This window comes from Talpa europaea (assembly GCF_964194135.1).
Source record: "Talpa europaea genome assembly, chromosome: 14".
Taxonomy (NCBI): domain Eukaryota; kingdom Metazoa; phylum Chordata; class Mammalia; order Eulipotyphla; family Talpidae; genus Talpa; species Talpa europaea.
Window position 1 is genome coordinate 34,119,676 of NC_140082.1, and position 17,112 is coordinate 34,136,787.

General features: G+C 41.6%; 1 protein-coding gene across 2 annotated transcripts in view; it reads left to right on the forward strand.

Moving 5' to 3' along the window:
* The window catches only part of SFMBT2 (Scm like with four mbt domains 2), a gene marked incomplete at both ends in the record, with an annotated part of 165,743 nt that overhangs the window by 134,868 nt on the left and 13,763 nt on the right, over positions 1-17,112 (forward strand). For both annotated transcript variants that reach the window (XM_084253424.1, XM_084253425.1), the window contains one exon: positions 6,889-6,998. In XM_084253424.1, coding sequence (XP_084109550.1) covers positions 6,889-6,998 — 110 coding nt within the window. The remainder of the gene's footprint in view (positions 1-6,888; positions 6,999-17,112) is intronic.

Consider the following 17,112-nt stretch of genomic DNA (forward strand, 5'->3'; position numbering starts at 1 on the left):
ACACTTCACTAGTTGTGAACATGGAAGAATCATTGGATTGAGCTCCAGAGAGGACTGAAGGAGAGAATGAGGCAGCAGTGAGTATAGATAATTCTTAAGGATCTTACTGTAAAAGACTAAAGAGAACTGGGAGGTGACTGAAGTAGGATGAGAGACGAAGGGGGAAAGTCATTGTTTTGTTTTTAAAGATGGGAAATGTCTCACTTTCTCACCCCCAGAGAGAGGGGATAGACAGAGAGTCTCATGCACACAAGTGCTGAACAAATAAACCAGGTCCCCTGGACCTACCAGCCAGGCATGCAGAGGATAACCCAAGCCCAACCATCAGTGGCAGCCTACGGCGTGTCACTGTGGACCCAGCGGCACAGTGGTATTGGAGAGCACCTGAGCCCTTGGGGGACTCAAGCATGTGGGATCCCTTGGGGGACGGTTGGATCCCACAGGCTTGTGGGAAGACCCTCAACTGAAGAACTTGACTTAGAAGGGATATCACTGACAGGTTCACGGCACCCCTTGCTTCTTCCCCCCACCCCTGGGGGAAAAAAAAAAAGATGGAAAAGGTTACCAGTTTATACAACAAGGGAAATGATCCAGTAGAGAGATGGGAAAATGGTGGGTAGAAGAGGGAAGTTGTCTTAGTCTTATCAGGCTGCTCTAATAAGACATCATAGTCTGAGTAGCTTAGCACAGATGTATTTCTCCCAATTCTGGAGACTGAAGTCCTAGGTTAGGGTGCCAGCATGTGTGGGTTCTGGTGAGGGATCTTCTCCTGCTTTGCAGTTGGTTGCTTTCTTGTGTCTTTACATGGAGGTAGAGAGATGGGGCACAAACTCTGGTTTCTTCTTAGAAGGACACTAATCCCATTATGGGGGCTCCATCATCATTACCTCATCTAACCTTAATCACGTGGAGTCATGAAGGGAGGGTTAGGGCTTCAATGTATAAATCAGGGGAGGGGAATACAGATCAGTCCAGAGCAGAAGGAAATCCACAATGTTAAAAGGAATATTCTGAAAAGAAGTCCAGGTTAGGATGTTTGTCTGGTGATGAATTGTGAGTTCAGAGGCACAATGTATGGGTTTGGGGAATAGCAAGGGACTTAAGATTAGGTCAGAATAGGAGAAACTATGGAGCCATGTGGGGATAGAACTCTGGGCTGAAAATGTATCTGGGAGTGTTGAGTGGTAACTGAGGTGAATAAAATAGGCATGATGGTGTTGGTCTTTTAGGGAGAAGTAGAAAATTCCAGAAAATTATAGCATCCTTTGGGGAGAAGGGGGAGCAATTGAAGCAATAAAATGGGAAGTTAGTTGGTGCAGGTGAGATGGGGGGCCCTGCTACCAGGAGAGCATGGAGGTTCCCTAACCTGTGGCTGAGAGAGATCCCTACGTGTCAGGGAGTTGCCCAGGGGAAGTCAATCTTATGCTACAAATAATCTAAATAAAGTCAGAAGCTGGTATTGGCCAAAGCAATAGATAAGAGTTGTCAACGTGGTAAAATATGTCAGAACTATTATTATTAAAATTCTTTTAACAGCAAAAGGAGAGATGGACATAATGGTTATCATTAGCTAACATGTTGAGGAGCATTAAGTGTAGTGGAGACTGAAAGAAAACACTCTTCAGGGGTAAATAACTTGAAAAAGTTATTTGCGTTCTTTTCAAGGCTCACTTTGCACTTTCCTCTGGCTTGCTTAGAAGGTTATGTTTGTTCTGAAGAGCATTAGAGACTGCTAGCTCCTCTTTTCTCTTACAAACACATCTCTTTTCTTCTGGTTTTTGGTGGCATTTACATATGTGAGAGTTTGAGGAAAAATGCTGCCACTGATACCTTTGGTCTGTGGGGTGTGTAGTGACAAAATTCCTGGAAAGAAGCACTACTGCTCAATTCTTCTGAAACCCACTTTCCTTTTGCAAAGGAGGTAATTTGAAAAAAATTACTGAAGTAACTTTAGTTTATAACATTATATAGGTTTCAGGTGTACAGCATTATTGTGTGACATTTGTTTATACCACATTATAATCTCCACCAAAAGTCTAGTTTCCATCTGTCCTCATACAATCGCCGCCCTTGACTCCACTTGCCCTGAATTAACATTCTCCATCTAAATCTGGTTATAAAAATAAAAACTCTGCCTGCCTGTTCTGGGACTCGCTGGGGCTTTAGTTGTATTGATGCCAGGTGTTGAAGTCTAAATCTGTTCTCATTTTATTCCTCTTGCAGTTTTCCACATAAGAGCCCATTCATTTAGCAAAACCCAATTGATTTTGCTGACCAAGCAAGAAAAAAAAAATCTTTCATTTTATTAAAAAAAATTAGCTTCATTTTATCTGATTATGAAAGTGAAAAAGCAAAATCTTGACTGCAGAACAGAAAGGTCTGTTGAAGCAGAGTGAACATGTGAAGGAGAACTTTGTTCGGGATCCTTTTTCTCCTCAAGAGAGAATATTCTATTTATTTCCCTGTGGACTAACAGTCTCTTCTGGTCTACACCAAAGAGACCTCTTCTCATGGTCAATGTTGGGGATCTGTCTTCTTCCCATTAAATCAGCCACTAAAGCTGTGGGAACCGTATCTGCATTCTCGGAAGTGTTTTCTCATTTTAACACTCAAAGAAATAATTTTCTTATTAAGTGGTTCCCTGCACTTTCAACATGTTATAACTTTAATCATATAGCTGTGGTTGGAAATTATCTAAATGACTTTTGGTGTTTTGGGAGTTTTTGTGAAATGAAGTGAAAGTAAATATGAAAAGAAATCATGGAATAACATAATCTCATGAAATGAACAGAAAAAATAGCCCATGGATTTATATAATCTTTTGCGTGCTGAGTTTGTACGGGAGAGGAGAGGGGAGTAGGAGGAGGAAATGCAAGTTTCTTGAGCTGCTCCTGTGCACCCACTGCTGTGCAGCTGGCTCCTTTCCCCGCTCAGGTGGAAGGGCTCAGTGCAGCTCCAGGACACCAGGGCACAGGGTGCTCAGGGCACCTACTGCTATCCTCTTTGTTACTCTGACTCTCTCCCTCTCTGCTTCCCACAGCCTGATCCACCAGCATTTTGTAAACAAACTCCTGTGCCTGGTAGAGCAAAGGGGCACAGCAAGGAAGCACTGCAGGACTGGACTGTGGAAAGCACTGGCAGGGTCTGCAGTGAGGTGAAAGTGCCAACTGGACTTGATAATTAGGACACTGGTGCCTTTCCCAAAGCATTTTTGTGTACCAGTTGAAGTGGAAACCAGATTTGCATAGGTTGAGAATTGAATTGAAGATGAAGAAAGTAAAAGTGTAGACTTTGGAAGAAGTTTGGTTGTGAAAAGGAGCAAGAACATCACAGAGATTCCTAAGGAGAGTTCTTTTGCAAAAACACAAGACAAACAGATTTGTACCAGTGGGGATAATAGGTTAAAGACACGCTGAGAGTTTATTTTATTGGTTGATGATGGCTGCGTGGATGTTAACAAGTCTATCCTTTAAACATTTTTTTTTTATATGCCAAGGTGTTACCTTCTTTATTTGCCATCACATACTTTTTGTAGGAGAGGAGTGTTTTTCTCTACTCTGTTAGGTTCAGTGACGGGGCCTGCAAATTTAACTGACAAAAGACAGACAAACAGGAGAAAATGTTTATGTCTCATGGACAGGGGTCTCACAGAAAAGAAATGAAAAATCCAAAGAGACCATTAGGCTTGAATTGTTCATATATCATTTTAGCAAAAAGGCAATAAATTGTGGAGAGGTGACAAGACAAAGGAAAGGGGTTTGGGTTTCTTTGGGTGGTAAATGGTAGCAAGGTAAAAATTGGGGAACACTAGTAGAAGATAAGGATTATTTTAGTAAGATTTGTGCAGACTCGTCTCCATGCTATCTTTACATCTCCAGGGGCCAAGGTTGTGGTCCTCTTTCTGGGATGGCAGTGAGGAGGGGACACCCCTTCTGGAAAATGTATGCTCTGTTTCTGAGTAGAAAGGGGGAGGACCAAGAGAATTCTTCCTGTGTCTGTTATTGCTCAGTTGCCTTCAGCTCAAATGCTCCTATACCAATGTGGCATATTTTTGGGTGGCATGTTTTGACTCCCTTCATTATAAACCAGGTCAATGGCAGTGCCCCCACTGTACAGAAGAGGATAGTCAATCAGGTATCTTGCCTAAAGACTCATGGCTATGGGGCCTCCCCAGTGGCGCAGTGGGATTAGCACAGTGCTGTGAAGCTGTCCACAGCCTCTGCAGCACAGGTTCAACTCCCAGCAGGCCAGGGAGATACCTACTTGGTGCGGCAGACCTCTCCTGTCTCGCCCGCTGCTCCCCTCAGCAGTGTTTTCGGTCAGTCTGCCTGTTCTGCTCCCTGCTCTGTCTCATGAATTTTCTCACCCTCCTGCACCTCTGGCCTGTGCCCCAGTTCTTGTATAAATAAATGAATCTTAAAAAAAAAAAAGACCCATGACTATGAAGGGATGGAACTGGAATGTGATCCCAGATCTATCCAGCTACAAAGGTTATTATTGCCCTTCTGCCATAATTCAGCACGGGGACTTCTCTCCAGAAGTATGTACTCAACAAACAATTCATGAACTCCAAGTAATCAGGTGAAGCATTGCTTTAGCATGCACCTCCTTTTTAAGTTACTCCAATCCCATCCCTTTCTGGTTAAGAGCATAATGAAGTGAATTTCTCTGTTTTGCAAGTGCAGTTATTCAATCTAATTCCAGATAGTAATAACAGCTATCTGCTTATTTTCATGCAGGTGACTATAATACACTAACATCATACACACAAGTTATTTAGCTCACAATCCCAAAGTTTTATTTTTTTATTTATTTATTTTTTTTTTATAGAGGCATGCTTTATTTGTTTGCTGGTTTGTTTGTTTGTTTTTTGTTTATACATGCACTGGGTACAGTCAGAAGCGCGGGAGGGTGAGAGAATTCACCAGAGCCAGAGCGGGGAGCAGAGCAGGCAGAAGGACCGAAGTACACTGCTGAGGGGAGCAGCGGGCGGCAGGAGAGGTCTGCGCGCCATGTGGGACCCTCCTCCAGTGGCCTGGGAGCAGCCGGGGATCGAACCGGCACCGCAGAGGCCGCGGGCAGCTTCGCAACCCAGCGCTCAACCGCTGCGCCACCTGGGAGGCCCAATCCCAAAGTTTTATAGAGAGCTTGTTGAATTTGGAGACAAATGATGTGGCCTCGGGTAAAGCCCTGGGAAAATTACTCAATATTGAGTGTTTTTTACGATTTAATTACTGCCTATTTCCAGACGGAATTGAACTCTGGAAGGCATTTGCTTTTCACAACCACAAAATGTATTTTGTGAAGCAATGAAAAGAATCAGTTGAAATTTTATTGTCTGTTGATAAACACTTAGTGCATTATTTCAGCCAGTTCTAATTAGATTTATTTTTAAACTCAATTTCTGTAAATTGTACTGACAGTAAATAGTAAAACCAGATGATTGTTCTAATGCCGCAAACATAAACACCAATAGTCCTGGCAATGCTGTGTGGCGGCCTGTCAGTGCCTTGTCTGAACTACGCTCTCTTGAAGTGGAGTTAAGGAACCTTTGGAACGTAGCAAAGCACTCCTCAGATGAAGAGAAGACAGTTAACATGCTGGCTGCTTAGTATAAAATATTTAAGATGGAATCCTCAGTTATAATATGAGAAAATTTTGTTGTTTCTTAGCATCAGGTGGATCTACAACCATGAAACTGGCATGAAAATTTTGCGACATACTTTCCTCCCTTCCTTCCCATGGGTATTGTACTGGTCTCCTCCAAAAGAATAGCCGGTGCTGCAGCTCCAGTGACAGTGTCCTATTTCCATAAGATAATTTCTTACCTTCTCAGTGGTGCTTTTTGTTTTAAAACCTGACAAGTGAGCTCCTCTTTGGTGTGGGAGGAACTTGCATAGGGAGCATTGCATTCTGTGCCTGGCTGAGTGTTCCTGGGAGCTGGCATATAGCAGGTCCTCAACGAATGGGCATTTCACGGATAGCCCCTAGGTCTCTGTGTGCCTTTGTGTGCTATTCTGAACCTTCACTCAGGAGAACATGCCAGAACTCATGAGCATGCCAGAACTCATCAGTGTTCACTGTTCATGATGATTTGCTTATGGAAGGGTGTGCACTCTAAGGGCTTTAAATTCCCGTTACCTCTCATGCAGGAAGATGAACAGGAGCATATTATCTCCCCAGAGCATGCACGTAGGGGGCCCAGAAAGGAAACATCCAGTTCTTTTGGGAGTGGCATAATAGGTAGTGATAAAATGCTTATTTTCTTGGACCTGGGACTTGAGAGTGAAGGGATCATCAGAGGAATATGACATTGAATGGTGCTGGATGCTCCAGACTGTTTTTTCGCACGTTTCTGAGCTTGTCCATGTTTTAAATGCCCACAAACTAAGCCAGCCACACATGAGTTTCATGTAATGTGTTATCTTCTTTACAGTTATCTGAGTATGTTCAGAAGTGTTGGCACAAACCTGCTGTCTCCATTTTTGTGATTCCTTTTGAAATTTATTTTTTAGAATAAAACGAAATTCTCAGTAGCCAGTCCTATAAAGAATAATCTTGATGAAGAATAATCAATGACTCTTTACAGGAAATGATTTCATTTTTCTGCAATTAGAGATGCTAGTGAGAATCAGCACCCCTCCCCCAACAGCAGTTCATGCTCCCCCAGCCAAAGGGATGAATTTTACCCCCCACCCTTATCCCCTTGATGGCTAGCCAAGTCAGGGTTTGCATGCAGAATGTTTTATCCAACTTTGTCACAGTTTCCTCACTCAACTTTTGTTGAGCAAATGCATAGTAAGCAGCAGAAGGGTTGTTTCCAGAGCATTCTTGTTTTAGCAGAAATGAATGCAATTGAAGTTCTTTGTGGTTCTTTTCCCCCAACAGGTTCTTAGCATGATAATCAATGCAGCTTACAAGCCTGGAAGGGTATTAAGAGAATTACAACTGGTGGAAGATCCACACTGGAATTTTCAGGAGGAGACTCTAAAGGCAAAGTAAGTGTTTTCAATTCAGGAAAGTAAGGGTTCTTACAATACTTAGCCTGCTACTTTAAAACTTGTCATTTCTCTTTTTGACATAGCCCAGAGAAGTGCAAACAAATGGAGCAATTGCCATTTTGTATACTACAGATTTATTGATGGTTTTGCTTAAGCCTTAGGCATTTAAAGTAGAATAGAGTTTTGCTTAACTAATACTTTATTGTGTTAAACATTCAGAATAAAAATGCACTGTATTTCCATTCAGTGCCAATAGATTATTTCATCAAGAGGGAGAAAAGTTTGTCAAGGAGAACATCCTTATTATTAGTATACATTATTCACGAACAGCTCTTAATTGTTGACACTGTAAAGAATTTATGCCAGATACAAATGTTCTTTACTCTAAGAGTTGACAGTTTTAAAAGATAAAAAGAACCAGTACCTCTGTTTGGTTTTGGTTAATGGGTTATGAGTTGACATGTAGTTGGTCACTTATATTTGGAACTAGGTTAATTATAAAGGTGACATTTTTGTTTAAATTTATTGAACTCTGATATTGAGAGGTTGAACTGGGTCCATAGGCTTGAACTCAGCTGTGAGGGAGGCAGTGCAAAAAAGATCACATCTCACAATGACTACATTTAATTGTTGCTTTGGGTTTTGTTTTTTTTTTAAAGATTTATTTATTTATTTATTTATTTATTTATTTATTTATTTATTTATACAAGCACTGGGTACAGTCAGAAGCGCGGGAGGGTGAGAGAATTGACCAGAGCCAGAGCGGGGAGCAGAACAGGCAGAAGGACCGAAGTACACTGCTGAGGGGAACAGCAGGCGGCAGGAGAGGTCTGCGCGCCATGTGGGACCGTCACCTGGTGGCTTTGGTCTTTTGAGAAGACTTTCAGTACTCATTTAGGTTTTTCAAAGATAGAGGATCTTACTGGTCAACTTCTTTTATTATAGTGTCCTAAAATATTCTGATGTAACATTTGGGAAATGATACTTTTTGTTTTTTTTAAACAGTGAATTGGCGTTTCATTGTTTAGAGGAATATATTTAAGCCCTCTTTCAAAGAAATCAACTATCCTAATCATAGGAAAATTGAGGAATTCAAGTAATTTGTAAGACGAGGAATGTTTTCCTCTGCACTTTGGTACTAAATGCAAATGTTAAGACAGGGCAGTACTTTCAACATTCATTTTCAGTTATCTACCCAGCATTTCCTGCTGTTGTTTTTGAACACCTCTGTTACTTCAGATTCAGTAAAAAGTCATGTATAAGGAAAAAGCAATGAATGGATAAAGCAAAATAAAAGTAAACTAGTGGATGTTGATAACTGAGATTACAGAAGCTGGGGGTGGTAGCAAGTGTGGAGGGGCTATTGTGGATGGCGGTAAATATTTTTTTCTTTAAAAGAAATCAGTTATGGTCTAATGATACTCTGCCAATGACACATAAAACAGGGAGTTTATGTAAGGAAAACGAGTATTTGCTTGAAGTGGCATGTCAGGGACAGGAGACACACTCTCTCATCCTTTTATTTTTTTCCCCAAAGAGATGAGATTCACCTATAACCTCAAGGAAAAAAAGAAGTCTAGTATTCCCTATTTTTCAACTTTAAGTAAGGGAGTTTCATCAGCAATAGTAGAAACAGTGGCAGAAATTCTGAGCAAGTATTTGTATAGAGGAACCATTCTTGTTTTAAAGTTTTTCTGTAAAATCCAGTACATCCAAAATACACCTGATGGAAGTGAATGTAGGAAAAATCACAAAAACGTTGCATGCCATTAACATCTTCCCTGCTGCAGTCGAGAAACATACTCCAGATACCATGTCAGGCAGTGTTCACTCTACAGTGTTTGCACTCATTTCCATGTGACCAAGTTGATCAGAACTTTTATTAAATCTAGCCCGATACAATCAAAATAGACACAGTGAGATCAGCCTGCTGTATGGGAAAGGCAATGCATCCCTTATTATATCAGATGTGGCAGTGAGTTTCTTAGCAAAATCTTAGACAGCAACTTATAATGAGAAAATATCTGTGGGAACCGGGTTTCATGTGTGCTGGATCACAGAGGCGTCTCAGAGCAGCTGCTCAGGATGACAGATCCAAGTCAGCAGGACATTCCTGTTACAATGCCACGTGTTGAGTCACCCCTTTGCTTCTGATGTAAAATGATAGTTTTTTCAGATCTTGACAACTTAGCTATTTTCTTTGGTGCGAATGGGAGGAGAGCAAGCTGGCTTCTTCCCACTTAGCTAAAGGCTAAACCAGTTTCCTGCTATGAATAAATTAACTTAGGAGGGGAGACCTGCATCCTATTGTCTTGGTTTTGATCACAGAATTATAATATTTCAAGAATGTTTTCAGGAAGAAAGGCTGAAGAAGAAAGAAAAAAACTTAAAAAATAAAGAATAGAGTCCCATTTACTTGGATAGAGGTACCATTGCAAAGCTTTTGATCTGTAAATGGAAGAAAAATGAACACTGTCATCTGCAAGTTGTGCTTCAGTGATTTTTTTACCCTATTTATCAACCATCTGAAACTTTTGTGCTAGAACAAAATGATTGCAATATTTGAACACAGTATAAGAAGCCTTCCATATTGTGAATCTGCAATACTTATTGAAAGAGAAAACTCTAGTAGTTGTAGAACTGAAGGGGAAATGGATTTTAATGTAGTTTATTTCAGCAGTTCTGGAAGAGAAAATTCTTTCTTTATGATGAATTGGAGTGTACTAAATTGACCTATATTATTTTAAATTTCAAGAGGAAGAATTTAGGCTATACCATAGGGGGATTTAAAAAAAAATTCCAACTCTGTGTATCTAGAGACTTTTAAATATGTTTTCCTACATATTGAACCTTCTTAAGGAAAAAGAAAGTCTTGAACTCTTCTTTAAATGGTTTTTGTGATAATCTCTATGAAAGCCAGGTGGAGGCTTAACAGATTTTCCCAGTCCTTTGTTACAGTTATTCAGAATATTTAAAGAGGACATATCTTGATACAATTTCTAGTGAATTAGACTTCATTATTGCTTAAGCAGAAGTGAGGCAATCAAGTCAAATCTTTACTTTTAGGTGAGTCATGCTCAGCTCTATGGAAATTACCCTTTGGTTTCTTTTTTTTTTAAGTAAGTTATGACTAACTTTGTATATATTTGTATTCCACCTTTTTTTTTTTTATTTTGGCTTTTTACTCATGTCCATATTTTGTGTGTAGTGAAACATACTGTTTGGCTATAAAGTGATTTATGAAAAAGATACCCAAACTTGAAAAACTTTTCACTGAAAAAGATTTTTTGTTGTTGTTTAATTGTTCATTTTTACCTGGCTCAGGTTTGTGCCCTTTGTTTTCTAGGAAATGTGTACTATAAAGCTAATATGGAATAAGTAGATGAGCCAGCTTGTGTAAAGAAGGCTGAAGTCTGGTGTATGTCCTCAAATTCACCAAATTGTGGGTGTAGGTCAAACACGTAGTTTAGGATGTTCTGGATCAGTTGTGTTCTTTCCTGAAGTAAACATATACCCCTTTTATTGCACAGAGTTCCTATTACTTGAAATGCAGGAAACCAAGAGTAGAATTTTTTTTTTAAGGTTTATTTATTTATTTATTTAATTTATTTATACAAGCACTGGGTACAGTCAGAAGCACGGGAGGGTGAGAGAATTCACCAGAGCCAGAGCGGGGAGCAGAGCAGGCAGAGGGACCGAAGTACACTGCTGAGGGGAGCAGCGGATGGCAGGAGAGGTCTGCGCGCTGTGTGGGACCCTCCTCCGGTGGCCGGGGAGCAGCCGGGGATCGAACTGGCTCTGCAGAGGCCACGGGCAGCCTCCACAACCCAGCTCTCAACTGCTGCGCCACCAGGGAGGCCCAAGAGATAGAAATTTTTGAGGTGTTGAGAATCTAGACTAAAATCTATTGAACCGATGTATTGACCAGGCGTGATGATGGAAAAGTGTGGTCAGGAACTGGAGGCTGTGGCTTGAAGGAAATCCTGATCTTTTACTGTTGCCAATGATAAGAGTGACAGGAGCATGTGTGCTTCTGCAGGGTTATCAGGGATGCCTCCCCTTTTTCCCCCTGTTAATTCTCCTTCAATATTGACATCAGGAGCCTTGTTGCCCACTCACGGACCCTACCCCTACCCAAGAACTATTTGTTAAAAGCTCTTGACGTGCATTGTCCTGATGAATAACAAGAGAACTTGGGCCAAACTGAAGTTATCTCACCTGGAGAGGGCTGACAATTATGAATGGATCATTATACCATGGGCTGTGTTTTCACACACTGTTTCTTTTTTGAATCACTGAAAGAGAAGTGATCATGTTTCCATCCCTTCCGTTTCTTTCTCTTTGTCTCCCTTCCCCCTGCCATCTGCACTCACTCATGGAATAAATCCTTGCTTTGGTTGGTAGAGATATGGAAAGGACACTCACCATTTCTTATCAATATCTGGGTGAAAAACTCTCTCTACCCTCTTAGGTTCAGTGCCTGGGAAACTGAGAAAAGATAAGAGTTTATTGACAGGTGCTTAGAGCTTCTCCCTAACTTAGTAGGGAAAAGAGTGTGGACGGGACCACTTCCGGGAGAAGAACCAATTACATTTTTTATGGGGCCTCCCCGGTGGTAGCAGTTGAGCGCTGGGTTGCGAAGCTGCCCGCGGCCTCTACAGCGCCGGTTCGATCCCCAGCTGCTCCCCGGCCACCGGAGGAGGGTCACACATGGCGCGCAGACCTCTCCTGCCCCCCGCTGCTCCCCTCAGCAGTGTACTTCGGTCCTTCTGCCTGCTCTGCTCCCCGCTCTGGCTCTGGTGAATCCTCTCACCCTCCCGCGCTTCTGACTGTACCCAGTGCTTGCATAAATAAATAAATAAATCTTTAAAAATAAATAAATTTTTTACGAAAGTAGGTTTTTAGGAAAACAAGTGGGAGGTAAGAAAATTTGTGATAGTGTTATTCTATGTGGCTTCTTCCCAGCCATGAAATTACTCCAAGTAGAGATTTGTAGTAGGTTTGCTCTTGGCCTCTCTTCTGGCATTAAAGATGCTCCAAAGAGGGAATTTATGGCAGTCCTCATCCTCATCTCTTAGAAGTTAACTGCTTTTAGTCAAATAACGGAAGCTCAAAGATGGTTTCTTTCTCCAACTGTTGCATCTCAAATGTTCTTCTCTTGAAATAGTCTTTGTATCAACTCTGGGATTCTTGGTGTATCTCCACATTGGCAATCAGGAACTTTCTATTCTCTTTCAAAGTGTGCATCTGAGATTGGTGTCATCTACAATGTCTCCTTACTGCTCAATTTACAAGACTACATTCTCATGCCCAGATTTCTCTGGAACCTCACTAATGCAAAAACACTTAAAAAAAAAAAAAAGAGAGAGAGAGAAATCTTTAACCTCTCCACATCCCCAAAAAGGAACACAAGTTTCCTCTGAAAATTGTTTAAAATGAAGGGCCTCCCCCTCACCAAATGTATTCCTTACAGCCCTCTCCTCCTCACATCTTTTTTGTTATCTTTGCTATTCTTCAGTTCCAGCCTAGTAATCTTTCACTTGTTACCTTTTTCCCCTTAGTTTCTTCTGAGATTATTTATAATCTCTGGGAGTTTTCTGCTGTGTCTAGCTTGATTGTCTTTTTCAATATTTTCCTCATTTTTTTCCCTGCAGAACTTGTAATAGGTGCTTTAAAAACCTTATCTTAGGGTTGACAATAGCCTTGCTGGGCCATTGAATAAATTATATGTCTAAGTGTTTTTCCCTCAGGACTCACACTGACAGGATAAAGTGAGAGGCATTATCCTGTGCTTTTGAGCTGCTTTCTTCACATATCCTACTTACAAAATTATGTCATTGGCATTCTGGTTTTAAGCCTTTTATGGCAAGGAGAGCTACAGAACAGATTCTTACTTTCACTCATGGTAAAATCGAGTAATAAAGGGACTGGGCTTATGGTTTCATATCTTCACCTGAATGTTCAGTGCTGCCGATGGTGCCAGCTGCCCGCCCACATCTCCATGCCCATCAGAGCCCATCAGATGGAGCTGCTGACACCTGTTCATTCTTTCTTGGAAGACCAAATAAGGATCACAGTATCAAATGTGTAGCATCCTTGAGAAGATAAATACAACTATGCCATTAAACTGAAGCTGTGGCACAGCTTCATAGGCTGTGTCCTAACTCCAGGGAGGCCCTAGTGGATGAAATCTTACAGCGGCCTTTTGCCTGTATTTCTCGGTAAGTATATTTTGTTATCTTAGGTTTAACGTCTTCATTAAAAAAGTTGAACACGGGGCCTCCCTGGTGGTGCAAGGGGTAAGCACAGCACTATGAGGCTGTCTGCAGCCTCTGCAGCATGAGTTCAATCCCTGGCTGGCCAGGGAGAGACCCATATGGCACAGCAGACCTCTCCTATCTTGCCCACTGCACCTCTCAGCTGTGTATTTTGGTCAGTCTGCCTGTTCTGCTCCCCACTCTGTCTCTGCTGAATCCTCTTACCTCCCCCCCACCCCCACCCCACACCTCTGACCTATACCCCAGTTCTTGTATGCATAAATAAATAAATCTTTTTTTAAAAAAGTTGAACACCTGCCCTCATTTATTGACCAACTTCCAAACAAGCAGTTGATTGTTTCAGGCTGAAGTTGAATGTTCCAAACAGTTTTTCTTCCATGTTTGCAGTAATTCCTGAAAATGCGTGTCTGTACTGAGCCAATAGCAGTGAAAGATGTGCATTTGATGGAAAATATGTATCAAAAGCTTTATGTAGTTTGAATTACTATCCAATATAAGTACATTTATTGTTATTATAGCTTGTATATTTTGAAGTAATCTCAAACTCACAGAAAATTGCAAGTGTGATTTGAGGATGAGTTGTTGGCATGAGATTCTACCTCCCCCAACACTTAACAATGTACTTCCTACAGATAAGAATATTCTCTTTCATGATCATAGTGAAAATTAGTATTGACATGACTACCATCTAATCCTCAGATTCCACTCAGCTTTCACCCTTATCCCAATATTGTCCTGTACAGCAGGCACATCCAGCCCAGGGGTTCATGTTGCCTTGGATTCCATGTCTTTACTTGCCACTCATCTGGAAGAGCTGTTCAGACTTTCCCCAACGTTCTTGCCCTTGATTATTTTTAAAGAGTTGGACTGCTTATTTTGTAGAATGTCACATCATTTTCAGTTTTTTGTTTGTTTCCTCCTGATTGGGTTCAGATTATGCATCTTCAACAGGAATATCGCAGAAGAAATGTTACCTTCCTCTCCTGTAGTCTGTCTGCTGCACAGATTTCCATTTGTCTTGTTGCTGGTGATGCTTAGATCAAAGATTAGGGTGGCATCTGCCTTGCCTCTCTATTTAGAGGTAATTTGTGGAGAGATTCTTCATACCATATAAATATCCCATTCTTGACCATACTTTCAATTTATTCATAAATTTACTTATATCTGTTTGAATTCATGGGTTCCTGTTTTATTCAGTGGGTTCTCATTGATTGCATAATTGTTTATTTTGATACTCCACTTCTCTCAGATCTGACCAGTAGGAGTCACATCAAGCTTGTTCTTTGGTCCCTTTGACATTTCTCCATCATTCTTTGAAAACTTTATTTTCTGAACCAATAAGATGTTCCCTTGTCCTTTCTCAGTCTAGTCTGGAATCAGCCATTTCTCCAAGGAGCTGTGGTTTTCTTATGATTGTTAGTGGGATTTAGGGAGCTGGAGTTGGGGGTGTTGAGAGGTAGAGGAGAATATTTAGAAAATGAAATCTCATGTTAGTCTGTTCACTGCTGTTAAGATGCTGCAACTCCTAGGATACCAGTGGACAGAGCTAGGGCATTTATGCATGTGTGTCTATAAATAATGTACACGTTCACATGTGTGTCTACACACACACACAAAACACTGTTGCATTTGTATTTGTGGGGTATCTGTTTGTTCTGGCGTCCTTAAGATCTCCTCCATGTTCTAAGTTTCTCTGTAAGGAATCTTGGAGACTCTGCATATAGTTGCACTCATGGCTAAATTATATTATAGCACTGTATAAGCAGGTAAGATCATAAAGAAAAAGAAATTGGAGTCTGGAAGAATCTCCACAAGCAGACTTCCTTATGCTCTCTCCTTCCTCCCAGAGAAGTGCAGACCCATGTTTTTTATTGGGAAGTGGGTCACTGAGGCATCCTTTGCATAACAAGTAGCAAAATTCTAGACTCCTAGAAGGAAAACAGGTCAGATATTTGGCACAAACCACATTTTTTTCTTTCTATTTTTGCCCACAAGTCTAGGCACAGTAAACCATCCTATCACTTCCAAATACAAGTTCCTAAATTCCAGCCAAGTGTCCAAACTTGCAGTCAGGTTTTTCTAAAAAGAGTATCTTCAGGCCTGTACACTTGGATGCTCTCTGGACACTCATGATTGAACTCAGGCTCCTGTTCCAGACTGACACTGCAGGTTTCCTTCGAGTCTTTTCCTTTCCCAAATTCACAGTACCCTGTCAGACCATGGGAACCTGGTGCGTACACTCATCAGTCTGTTTATTTGATCAGGCCTTGGTCTGAAGCAATTTTGTCTCTTTGTTCTTCTCCTCACTCAACTGGGGCTCCAGCATTCAAGGCCAGATCCCCCCATCCCACCTGTACTGGGTTGTCTCTAGGTGGAGAGGTCCTTGTCTGCCCGGTGCACAGTGGCCAGTGCAGGGGCCGCCATACTGTCCTTCCTCACCCACCACAGGCTGCTTCCTTCCCAGAGAAATGTAATTAAGGCAGGTTCTTGGAACCAGCCCTGTGGAAACGAGAGGATAGAGCCGGCTTGCTTGGGAATGATCCACCACAGTCCCAGGGCAGCTCTGGAGTTCAAATGGTTCTCCATGGTTGTCCTGGGATTGGCCCACAGGACCAGGCCTTTGACCTCTGCCATAGTAGTCATGATGGGGAAGCTGTCTGGGGAAAGGGAGGGCCAGAGAGCTTTTGTAGTTGAGACAAACCCCAAAGGGGTTGACAACTAGAGGGATCTGCCAACTGCAGCCCCAGCAGCGGGGCGGCAGTCGCAGTAGCTGCCACACAGCCCACCCATCACCCAGTCAGGCACCTGCAGTTTTCAAAAATTCAGATTAGCCTTTCCTATTGTGAACCGTTTTACTAAAACACTTGCCTCCACTGAATCCTCCCAAATGAGAAGGGACACAAGCCTTCCCTTTTAGCCTCCTATGAGTGTTTGTTGGCTTTTTTTCTGATGTGCTGATGTCCTTTAATGTGCACTAGAAGCTTCTGCTTGGAAATTTGCAGGTCTGGGAGCATAAATATCTGTCTTTGAGCCCTACTTCTACAGCTTGAATTCTGACCTGCTTTTCTTTTCACGTTTCTCCTGCTTTTTTAGTTTCTGTTATTTTTAAAAGAACTTTAAGAATCTTGATTGATATTGAGCTTTCTAGAAGAGAAACCCCTAGAATCACCACAATTATAGGGGGAAAAACTGCAAGAGAAAATGTATCCATAAAGTATTTTTATTGTAGATTTTCTAAAATAGTAGCAATAGGCCGTGTTCTCAGAGTACTGTTTAATCGTGTGACACAGCAGAAGCAGTAAAGCAAGAACCACCCAGAAGTGAACCAGGAAGCCCCTCCCCCGAGGGGCTGGGGATGTATTTCTACATCTCGGGTCGATACAGGTCCTGGAAAAATCAACTGTGTACAAGGCTGTGGGATTTAAAGCATGATCTTATCTACAAAGAATCACTTTCTAGTTCTTACAACACAGAAAACCAAGCTTGGCACATCAGAGAAACGGAAGAACAAGCACTCAGAGGGCAGGGATGTGGAAGACCAGTGAAGGGACATACAGCTCAATTTTTTCAAGTTCGAATTTAATTTTTTTGCTATTGATAGTGTAAAAAAATGATTTATTAGAGGAAAATATGTTTCTCGTCTCCAGAAGGATATAAAAAATGGCAGGGTATGAAACTTAATGTTTTGCCCACAAAATATAAAAGTGATGACCTCCTTATGTTGGCTTCCTTCTTGCACTAATTTCCTGAGGCCCTGTTTGGTGTGCTTTGTGGTGGGTGTTGCACCTGCATGTACAGGTGTGACAGAGCAGGTTTGGCAAAGGTGCATGTGG